General features: G+C 40.8%; 1 protein-coding gene across 1 annotated transcript in view; it reads left to right on the forward strand.

Annotated features, from left to right (window-relative positions):
• Positions 1-12,302, forward strand: part of POU6F2 (POU class 6 homeobox 2) — a 33,531-nt gene that overhangs the window by 10,087 nt on the left and 11,142 nt on the right. The window contains exon 4 of the mRNA XM_078598526.1: positions 11,417-11,631. Within this exon, the coding sequence (XP_078454652.1) occupies positions 11,417-11,631 (215 nt within the window). The remainder of the gene's footprint in view (positions 1-11,416; positions 11,632-12,302) is intronic.

A 12,302-nucleotide genomic window follows, 5' to 3' on the forward strand; every position in this document is an offset into this window, starting at 1 on the left:
AAAACACTTAAATGTATGTGTAAGTAATATACATCAACCAGCAGTTAGATATGTCTAATTATTTTCTTTGTTACTGACCATCATGCAGTTCAAAACTAGTATTCAAAGATCACATTTCAAGATCATATTAATTTCCAAAAAATCCAGATTTTCATAGCCAAGCTAAGAGACTCCTAAGAGCCCAAAGACAAAGCAATACACTTGATAGGGCATGGAAAATGAACAAACAACGAGTAGGTACACATATTTTGGGGAGTCAGTGAGGACAATGTCATGAGACTTAGAAAAAGGACTCCCTCATCATGAGTCATTTTTTTAGTTTCTAGATTACGCAGGTGGCACCGAGTTCCTTCACGGAACACTACAGATGGCGGAGCTCATCTGACACTTTTGGGGGAATACATTTCCATACTATCAATTATGCTTCCGATAAGCTCAGTGTTATTTTAAACACACCCGTAGGCTCCACACATGCCTGGGTAAAGCTTGGCAAAATCCTGGATAAAAGTCAATGAATGTGATTTGTGCCTCTGTGGCTTTTCCATTACCATATGATTATATTTTGCGCACACTTGTGCCAAATGGTTTGAGCATTTATCTATACTTTTTAAGCCACAGCCAGTGACTTAAACAGAAAACCACAGATATGTTTGGACAAAACAACCTTATCGGTAGTATTTCAGTTTATCTGTTAAATGTACATTTCCAAATCGTTGTAATGCACTTGATATATATGGGAAAACATGGTCACTCAAATTGTTTGTATGAGCACATATATTTATTTAAGTAACCAAATAAATTTAAAAAACATGTAACTTCTTGAAATTCTCCCATAAAGACCCTGATTTTACTCTTGAGTGAGACAGACCGTACGAATAGTATGGGATACCTGGTGTGTATGCAAGGCCTTTGTCGTACAAAACCACACACTGCTTCTTGTTAGAAGGACGGTGGCACTTTTGAGGTACATGTGATAAAAGTCCAGAAAGGGCCCCCCTTGAGTGCAATAACGGGACTCTGTAAAGAACTCGAGCTAATTAGTGTTCTCTTTAGTGCAGAAATGTAAAGCCGTTGGCCAGTACTAGTCTTGTTAAAGACAACCTTGCAGGAATACAAGCTGAGTGGACCGTTCTCATGAACAAAATTAGGAAAGGCATGCAAGTGTACAGAGGGCAGTAGCATTATCCAAATGACCCTCGAAAAATGAGATAGAAAATGAGCATCAGTGTTATTGCCAGTGCTACTGAATGCACTGGCACTGATTGAAATGGCTTTTTGTTATATTGGTGTAGAAGCCAAGTCTGAGCTCACACCACTTAATTGAAGGTGACCACGGTGTCTTGAATGACTTTGTTGTTCAAAAGACTTAAGAGAAAATCAAGCCGTTACAGACCACTCTGCGGTAACAAATTTGCCATTAGAAGTAACAGATCGCTCTGCTGTTTCAACGTTTACGGATGAGTGTAAGCGGTGGAGGCTTTTTTTTATTTCTCGCCCCTGGGTCTAAGCGCACAGCCTGCAAGTTTTGTCCACATCCATGAAAGTCGAAGACCCACTCTTCCGACCGCACGCATTAGCGTTCAAATTAATTGCCTGTTAAATGGGGGGTTATTGATCGACGCGGCCTCAACCACACGTCCTGCGGGCGAACACTCGGCCAGCCTGCCGCAGAGAGCTTTGCGCGCACAAAGTGGTTTGTGGTAGGAAGTGTGTTGCTGACAAAAATAAAATAATTTATAACTGCGGTGCAAATTGTCACAGATGTGCTTGAAACAGTCATCGGATGCTCCAACGTTTTTTCTTTCCCATGTATACTTATTCCCAAGGCACTGCACACACACGTACGCATGTAACCTCTCAATAATTGTAATTGCCATCTTTATTATATTTACTGCACTTTCCCAAATTCTGCACTCAAAATAGGAATCCGTCTTCAGATTATCATTGGTGCATCTAAGCCCAAGAATCGCTCAGGAATTAATTGCATAAAATATTTACAGGTGATTCTGCAAAGTTAAATGTAACATCATTATCTGGGGAGACAAAGGCGGTTGGGTGTCATACTGGCTACACGCCCCAGTGTGCTGTGCCAACCTTAATAGGTGCTCGCTAATAGAGCGTGTTTATTGTATGGGTGAATGTCAGACTTCAGTTTCAATGTCCTTTCAAAGTGTGGAGCTAAGTATGATGCAAAGAAAAACACTGCATGTCAAAATAAATCCACTTCTAGAATGTAAATATTTTAAACATAAAGTGGAGGTTTAGTAATTTCTTCAATGCAAGTCAAGGCAAATCAATACATATGGAGCATTCCAAGCATGCACAATGGTCAACTGGTTAATTTAACAACAGAACTAATAGATTGGGTCTGTAGACTATAAGGAGACGCTATTCCTTGGCAATTCAATAGTAAATTTGTGTTTACTACTTTCAAAAGCATGTTACGAACTTTAGTTTTTTTTACGTCAATATTTCACTGCATAAAAAAGGCACATCTTCACTTACAAAAATATCAAAGGCAGCAATTCATATAACCTATGGTGCTCGAAGCAAAACCCATCATTCTTTAAAGTGTGCAGGTTTTTACTGAAAATCAGATAAAGATAAGTGTATACGACTATATGTTGTTTATTATAATAATATTTATGTTCTTGTATTTTATTATACATCAGGAAAGATGTCCCACTAACGTGGGCACAACTTTCCGAAGACACACTAATGGTTATCTTTGTTTAATGTTCTGATTTGAAGTCACAAGAGCAGGAATACTTAACTCACTCAGATAATCATGATCACAGTGCCATATGAATATCACCTAAAGCTGTAGGTTATCGGAAGCCCAAAGGTCCGCTTTTATAATGGGTCAGTCAAGCAAGATGAGGCTTTCAACAGGACAAAATAAACGAACAGAGAAATAGAAAGTATATTCTCGACAAATGAAGGTGGCTTCATAAATATCCTTGCAACCTTTAGCCGAATCAACTTTTGAATAATTAATCTCAGTCTAGAGGTGGCATAAACTCTTCCTGAGGCTGAGGAATAACAGGCACAATAGAGTTTTCTCCTTGATTTTCCATGATAACACTTTTCAGTCACGAGGTCCAAAATAAACAACGCGATGTGCCCATTGACACAGGTGAGACCAAGCTATCATCTTCTTGGTTTTTTCGGTAAAGTCACGTAGAAGGGAAGTATCATTAACTGGTATGTGTCTAGGTGTGACTGCAAAGTTTCGATTAATTACGACTTTGTTAACATCTAGCTTTTCAATGTGTGGGTCCGGTTTCTTGTTTGAGAGGCGCTTTCCTGCTGGTGTTTAAAAAAAAAGCAATTCCATAACATCCACTCATAGAGCAACCCTTTGTGTGCCAGTTTCATGGCCAAATTAACTTCGGTCAGTCCCCTGGCATTTTGTTAAGGATGTACTTCACTCTAGCTCAATGCTGTAAAACTGACATCTTCACCTGCAGGATCTCTCACAGCTATTGTGCGTTAAGCAAAGGGCGAGTAAAGCTCCCTTCACCACCCGATTGTGAATTAGCGCAGCTACAATTGAAAATGCTGGAACGCAACATTTTGTGAAATGAATTCAGCGCTTTAAGTAAGTTAAGTTACTCGAATTGTAATCCGTGTTTTCAACATTTACACGTCTAAAACATTTTAGAGTAAAAGTGTCAATTGGTTCTCTGAATTAATATTTATAACTTCATTTAAGTGTTGGTCTTATAATGATCAAAAGTTCTCGTTTATTATGTCTCAGATATACTCCGCATTCCTTATACATTTGCTCTTTTTCTCTAATATAAAACAGACATTTATAATTTAACTTTGAGCAATGCGTTAACATGCATATAAAGGTAAAAATCTGAGAAGGAATGTGATGTGCTACAATTGGGAAGATAAGGCAAAAGAGATAAATCAAAGGAAACTTTTAAAGAATTTGTACCACTCTAACAAGTCACTTTTTTTTTTCAAACTGTGCATTTCACTGTACTTTTTATTTATTGGAGGCCATCTGTGGCGGAGATAAGAGACAGCCTGCGATCCATCATCACGACAGTACTACCGCCGTGCGCCGTGCGCTTCCCGATTTGAGGGAGGCTTGTGATGTCCAAACATCAGACAGGTCTGATGGGAGCACGCTGATGATTATAGCTCTCCTCCAAGAGCGGACGGCTATAAGAATATCGCAGAGGTCACGTCCAGGCTCTGTCCCCTCTATTTTCCAGACCAGCTCTCTCTGCCTTTGCTTTCCAGCATGGCAGCGTATGCTGCAGGGCCAACAAAAGGCTACGTCCATGGCAACTCTATTTTAAAAAAAAAGTTGTACATGGTGGCTGGGTGGCTCAGAAGCACCAGCGTTGAGCTGACCCCACTGAGGGCCTGGATTCAAATCCAAGCAGCCACCCGTCATTAAACCGGGTTCTCAAATGTCTCAGCCCAGTTACAAATGACTGCACACACAAATACATCACGTAAAATTTGGTGCTGCGCTTAATTTGCCTAAATTCCAGCAGCTCGGATGCTTTAAATATTGGTTTGACTGTCAATAGACAAACATTACTGTCCTATGGCAGAGCGGGTGCGAAAGTGTTTACCCCTGTTACGTGAACGAGAGATCAACAGCATCCGCTTTCTTGGGCTGTTCTCTAACACTAATGGTTACACTGCTCTGCAAGAGACCGAATGGGATCAAATGGGTTCTTCATCGAATTACACAATGCCTTCTGCACAATCAGGGTTACACTTGGGGAATATTACATAAAAGACGGACATGCGTGGTGGCCATTCAGAGCAGTGCAGGCGTTTTCTGTTAATGTCCGTGTGTGTACGTGTATTGTTTTTTGGGCAACGAGGGTTTACATGGCCTGAACACCCACATGCAAATCTGTCTAGTTTTCTAGGAATCTCCAGGTGATAAGTCTATGTGCATTCAATCCTCTAGTCTAAACGCACCACTAAAACCCCCGTTCATACACTGAACTTCCACAAATGAAATTGGCTGGCTGCTGTGAAAACTTGAGAGGCGGTAACACATTTTGCCAGGCGATGGAACAAAATCTGAAAAGTGTGTAAAGTAGTGAGGAGGTGTACATGCTTGGAATTACACCGAGAGACTAGGAAAAGTAAAACACAGATAAGAGAAAACAAATGGTAATTTAGAGCGATCATATTGACGTTTTTAAGGTTGATATTTTTAAGAAGAAAAACAACGAGTATTATTCAGCGAGTCAGGCTTCTGCTAGCACAGCTGGTGCTCTATAAATGTGTGTGTGCACGGATCAACAGATACACCGAAATGCCAGCATTGCTCCATTGCATAAAGAGAGATACTACACGGAGGCGGCTTGGTGACGCGTCCATTTATTGTCTTGTCACAAGCCTTTGTCATAAGTGCATTGTACAAATGAACACAAAGTTGCGTTAAAATTTGTAACTCTAGTAATTTTGGCATGATAAAAAATACAGGAAATATATTTAAAAAAAAGTAGTGTATAAATTTGATGGTATACATATATATTGTACGTACAGAGCATACGTTTCCATACGAAAAAAGAAGATACGTTTTCAAAATGGAACATACGATCTAAAGAATAGGATTCAGTAGAATGTGCTTGCTTAAGTGGCACTGGGGGACTAGGGGAGATGGGTGAATGCGGAGGCTGGTGGTTGGACGACAGGCAGTGGGTTAGAGGCTGTGCTCATTCTTCACCATTTACAGCATCACCTCCCAAGGTGCTCCCTTTAAATTGGTCATACAACAATAATCCCCCCCCCCTCTCTAAAAAGGGCTCAAATTGATAGTGCCCTCTTGCGTGCGTTCACAGTTCTATATAATAATCTCTTTATATACCGCTGGTAATTGGAAGAAAGGCATACCTAAAAAAAGCAGTAAATAAAAAAAACACATAAACATCCTTACTGACTACAATGGGGCAAAAGGAGAGTGTTTTTATCCACCCATTGCACCCAGTAGAGGGAAGTAATTGCAAAGGACAGGAAAAACCACAAACCGCCCCAGCAACCTCCGCTGAACATGCCTCCCACACATCCACCACCGGTCCCCTTTTTGGGAGCCGACCCCGTCAGCCGCAAAACTCATTTCGCGGCGGGCAGGGGTAGTATCGATTTTTCTCTTTCCTTTTGCTCCCATACTCCCTTCCCGCCCACCACCTCCCTCCGACCCACCTCCCTTCCTCATCCACCCCCAGTCCCACCCTACCCCCGCCACCACCATACGCTCTCCCACACTCCACACCTCACCCATTCCCTTGCAAGACCGCATCACGCCAGCCCAAAAACCCAACCCGAGCCTCAACAACCCAAACCGCCTCCCCTCCCACCTCAACCGCCATCCTATGGTCTTCTCGGGCGGAAAAAGCACTATGGGAATAAATTATGCATCAGGCCCTTCTGCCGTGATGCAGGGTGTGCGGGGCTGACAGGCCCGGTGCCACGGGTGGGCAAGGCTGTAATCAGCTGTCTGCTCCACTCAGGGTAATGAAAGGGAGGGATCAATCCGAACGGAACACGCGTGTGTGCCTTCGCCGGACCCCACCGTCCACCGCTGGGGCCTCCGGGCAATCGTTGCGTCTTCTGGTCATTCTTTTGGTGGGGGGGTGAGGGGGGGTCGAAAGAATTTTGAGAAACGGAAGGAGAAATGTAAAGCGTTTATGTTAAAATGTTTAAACACAACAAATTGAGATTTGTTTTTAAATCTGCCGTTGTGTACGTGTGTCAAGATTTGTCTGCCGAATTTGTTTAAATTAAATCTGTAACACACTGGCATATTGAGAGCAGAGTTTTTACCCATCTGAGATTTGACATCAGCCCCCATAAAAAAATAATTACAGGAATCTTCCATATATAAGCTGTGTGCATGTTAGTGGGATTATTGTGTTTAAAGGCAATTAAACAAATTGTGAAGATATTAAATAGTGATGTATCCATTTATGCAATGTAAAGACAGGAACAATTATTGATTAATTCACACATACAATTATGTTGATACTACTTTTTTTCATTTTCACCAACAGCATTTGCATGGGGCTTTCCGTTTATAAGGGCTGTAATACATCCATGAGCAACCGAGGTTTATCCTCGCCTGCGCAAACTTAACCTGCATATCAGCTCAGTAATTAACAATCCTAAACCAGCCACCGAGTAGCTTGAGGCTGAATGCTGCATTCCCTCTAACGGTGGGCGGTGTTGCAGATGGGCTTCTTCCACACTTTGCTGACACACCTTTCCGTGGTGGGAGATTTCCTTTGTGCCGGGCCCAGCTGCTGCTGACTTTCACAGTCCGGGTCGTGATTCACCTCCCATATTCGAGTGCCCAAGGTGGGACTGGCCAACATGTCCAGCTTGTAGATTTACACATACTCGTTCTCAAACCAGCCACAGCTCCGGTGCTTTGAAATTGCAAAGCACCATCGGGGTGTATTACAAGTACAGCATTTCCAAAGAGATATTGTGTCTCGGTGCAAAAGAGCGATTGCATATCATTGGGGTTTTATCCACTTTAAATGGCTTGATTGCTAGAGCTCTCCGACGTGCCAATCAAACATCCGGTAGAACCCAAAAACGCATTGCAGAGCGAAACAGCACAACCACGAAAACCTATGCAGCGGTCTTTGTTTGCTATCTGCATTTATATGTGGCATACAAAGAAAGCCACTTGATCTCACATGTTCTCTCGCATGGCTCTAATGTACTCTATTTAAGAAGCCCACTTTATGCGCATATTTTTTAAAGGCCGATTGGCCGAGTTCATATTTTTCAGACCGCAACGAGCCCGCATAAAGCAGCACGGCTGGGGAGTCATCAGAGGTGTCTGCGGTGTCTGACAGGCTAACACCAGTGCGCGCCTGCCGCATAACGATAACTCAGTCACGTTCCAGCGGATGATGAAATTCGTCGTGACCCCATTACGGACACAGCGCTGACAGTTTAACCACCATTAAAATTGTATATCTCTTCAGAACTATCGATTTCTCCGCTCACATCGGGCACACGGCTAAACTGCAGCTGTCATACAGACATCATGAAAACAGCATACATCACGGTGAATGGAGCGGTTAAGTAAAATGCCCGGTAATAGCTTCGCTTAGAGAGCCATTCTCGGTGCTAGACATTTAATAGCAGTAATTTTTAAGCCAAAACTTATATATATATATAAAATGCACACACAACATGTGTTTTATATAAAAATAGAAGCTTAAAACATAGAATTGTATATTTTTTAAAATGGTAATATAAAATACAAAACTACAAAAATTATGTCTGTCAATACATTTCATAAAGGACACAAAGAAGAATGTAGTTGATACCCAATTACAAAGCACCGTAGTTGATTTCAGGTGTGTATAAATTATATATTAAAATGTTTCCATGTACTGAAAACTAAAATAAAATCTGGTCATATTGCTTTCGTGTTGTAATAGATATTTTGCATGACGAAGGGAGAAATTGATCTGTCCAGTGTGCCGCAGGTATGTATGCTATGTTCATAATGAGGACATTCCAGTTAACATTCCTCGGACAAGCAATCTCAAAAAGGGAGCTAGTCTTGGTGAAGCATCACAAACCGGTATTAAACATAACCCAAAGAGACGCTGGGGGATGGGTCCATGCAAAAATGTATCCCTCTTGAGGTATTGATTACGCTCCGGCTGGAACATAATAATTGTCTTCAAGCTGTATTATAGATACACTAAGTGGGATGGAGATGTGAGCTTATTAAAAGAGTATGCTCAAAGTCTTTAAAACTATTATGCGAAAACCCATAGCTATAATGTAGCAATTAGGAACCAGAAAATGTACCGATCCTGTCAGGATTATTATGTTTGTATGAAAAGAATGTCAGTTACATTTTCAAAATATATTTTAAATTGATACTGAATAAGTTTCATGTGAGCATATCTCCGATACGATAAAAAAAATATATATTTATTATTTATATTTTTTCTTTCAGGAAAATCCTTAATATATGCAATCTCAGTGCAGCTGTTCAATCCTTGTAATTTTGTAATTTTAAACATATTAAATCTAAAACATTTATTTTTTCATTGGTTGATTCAAACATGGATGACTACATGAATTTCCAAAAAAAATTGGCTTGAAGACAAACATGAATGGAGGAGGTATATCTCAGATTTTGCCGATGACATTACCATAATGACAACTTATGAGAAATAAATACAGGATATTATTGAAGAACTTGACTAAATAGGTTGCAAAATTGAGCTATAATACACATTTGAACAACAAATTTCATGGAAGAAAAAATCGTTCAAGGGACAATACTGGAAAATACAACAGAATGTGTATCCCTAGGGCAATTACTGAAGGCTTGCTTGGATAATATATAATTAAATAAAGAGCTGCACAAGAGCAGGTTCTAGTACTTTTTGGAAATATGTGATTATGAAAAGCAACACAACAATGCACCTAAAATAAGACTAATTTTAATCAGTGCACATTACCTGCTACATATAACACATGGATGAGAAACATGGACACTAGCACACTGTTTTTACGAAAGCTGAAAAGTGCACAAAGAAACGTGGAGAGGCACGCTTGAAAGGGCAATCAGCGAGACAATGAATATCAGAAAACAAAGAAATTAGAGCCAAACAAGCAAATGTTATTGACTGTGAAGTAAAAGTGGCCTTAGGCTGAACACATCGCAAGGAAGGCATGATGACCATTGGTTGTGACTGATAACATAACGGCAGCCAATGGAAAGAACAATGGAGCAATGAGATCAGCTCATGTGCAGGACCTCGATGAAATGTGGCATCGGGGGACCTTGAGAAATGGCGATAATTTTAGTTGTCTCTTTGGCACAGTTTGCTCCGTAAGTCTAAATAACATTAGCATATGTTTTTACGTCATTTGTGTGGACCTTAACCAAATACAATTTCAGGCACATGATTCGATTAATGTGTTGTCAGCTTAAATATCGAATTCTATCAATACATCGTTATACGCCAAGTGCGTACTTACATCAAGGCCCCGCATCCCGCACTGGATTATTGTCGGTTATGAGAGCAGCTCACAGTACCAAATCACCTTTATGGAGAAAATGGATTCCCCTGCTGCTCATTCTTCAAATCTGTGCACCTTCGATGATGTTTTGAGGCCACAGTTATCAAGAACGAGCAGTAGGTCGCTACATTTGTTAAAGGAGTCGATTGGTGTTGTGAATCCCACTAAGCAGCCCCCATCATCCTCTAGCCTTGGGTGAGTGGTGTGTCTGTACGTAAAATGAACGTGACAAAGCAATACAAAAATATTTGATTTATTAATATATATAAACATATTATTATTGCCACTACCTGTGCCCTTGGTTATTATGTAATTCATCTTCTTGGTTCTTTCGGTAAAGTCACGTAGAAGGGAAATAATATAATATGTAATTGTTTATGTTTTTAGTTAGTTTTAATACACAGTATAGGGATGCTGCCATCGTGTAATTGTTAGCACACCAGACTTCCATTCAAAAGATTGCCAACTGGATTCGATCTCCAGGTGTGGCACGACGCAATGGGCCAGGTTCTGAAATCCCCCAGCCTCTGTCCACCCGGCAGTATAAATGGATACACCAGTTAGTCGAAAGGCAGGTTGTGTGTGGCGGGGTAGAGGGTAAATACTTCCACTTCTTCCAAGATGTCTAGCCACCGTAGAAGAATAGACCATGATATTATTCAGAAGGGCTAGTGGAGGGCTGTACCTTTTCGTTTAACACGAATATATGGAGATTCAGGGCAAAATAACTGTCAAATGGCTGTGGCTGTCGACTGATCTCTTGTTTAAAGATATTACTTCCAATTAAATAATTATACATTTTATTTTTTGTACTTACATTTCACTTGACATTTTTTTTATCCGAACATAATGTCCGTTTTTTTTCTTCGAATTCAGATTTGAAAATGACACTGAAAGCTATCACTACAGAAAAAAATGTATGCAGTTTGGAAACAAATAGATTTAACAGTCCACGAAAGTGTATATTGCATACTCTTTGGTTCTTTTGGTAAAGTCATGTGATTTTACCGAAAGAAGATATTACTTCCAAAGTCATGTGACTTTACCGAAAGAACCAAAGAGTATGGATTCCTGCAGTCACGAAAGCTTCAAATCAAGATTGTGCATTGTATGTACAACACCTCTCAGCATTATTCCAACCACCAACTCAAAATAACTGAATAAGTACCCATTTTTCACATTGAGCTATTTTCAGCTGGTCACATGTAATGCACTCTTTTGTACATTGTTAAATCTGTTGTTTTCTATGAGCTTATTTCATGCAGTTGAATATAATTTCATAAGCTGTAACGCATCCTGAATATATAGTATATATTGACTGCCATCGTTGTTGTCTTTATCAATATTACCATTATTCTTTCTGCAGCTACCTCCTCGCTGAATGCTCAAATCCAGCAGTTGCACCAGTTACAGCAGCTGCAACAACAGCAACAACAGCAGCAACAGCAGCAGCAGCATCAGCAGCATCAGCAGCAACAGCAACCTCAGACTCAGCAAGCAAAACATGGAGCATCTCCGCGGAAATCCTCGTCAGCTGCCAACCCAAGCCAACCGCCACCCAGCCAAGGCAGCAGCCTTCCCGTAAAACGCACGCTTAAGTGCACACTCGCAAGCCTTCTCCTGTTTTCGCACCGCATTTTGCTGTGATTCTCCGTACCCGAGTTGTGGTACCTGGTTACTTTGTAGTCGAAATGGTATGAGCCTGTGTAGTCAGCGCATTCCATTTGATAGTAGGCAGGCATGTCTATACACTTAAAAATACTCAAAACATAAAAGCATTTGTTTAGTTTTTTTACGTATATGAATTATTTATACGCATGTGAAGCTCATGGGATTCTTTTTTAACAGGTATCTAAATTTAAAATGTCCTCTTTTTTCCCCCTAATATAAAAAGCCTTACTAATGCTTTCTGAAGCAATTCAGTGCATTAATGCACGGCTGAGTTGCAATTTATATGTATAAGATTCAGACGTATGCTTTACTCACAGCCGGACACTGCCCGCACTGCCCCCAAAGTGTGCGGTTGCACGAGTGGAAAGAAGTCTTCTCCCAGGACGCTCCGCTCCTTCCCACGAACACATCAGTTCCAGAAATCAACATGCCCACTGAGCCGCACTAGGGGTCGATATTTGGGCGTAGCAGTGTACTCCCCGCGCGGATATTTTAGGGCTTTCTTACCAGCACCTTTAATGGCGTTCTTGTGTTCAGGAAGGAAAAACCACTGAAGTCACAGTGTCAGATTTTTCTTTCTG

The sequence above is a fragment of the Lampetra planeri genome, chromosome 10 (assembly GCF_965212315.1).
Source record: "Lampetra planeri chromosome 10, kcLamPlan1.2.h2, whole genome shotgun sequence".
In the NCBI taxonomy this organism is placed as follows: Eukaryota; Metazoa; Chordata; class Hyperoartia; order Petromyzontiformes; family Petromyzontidae; genus Lampetra; species Lampetra planeri.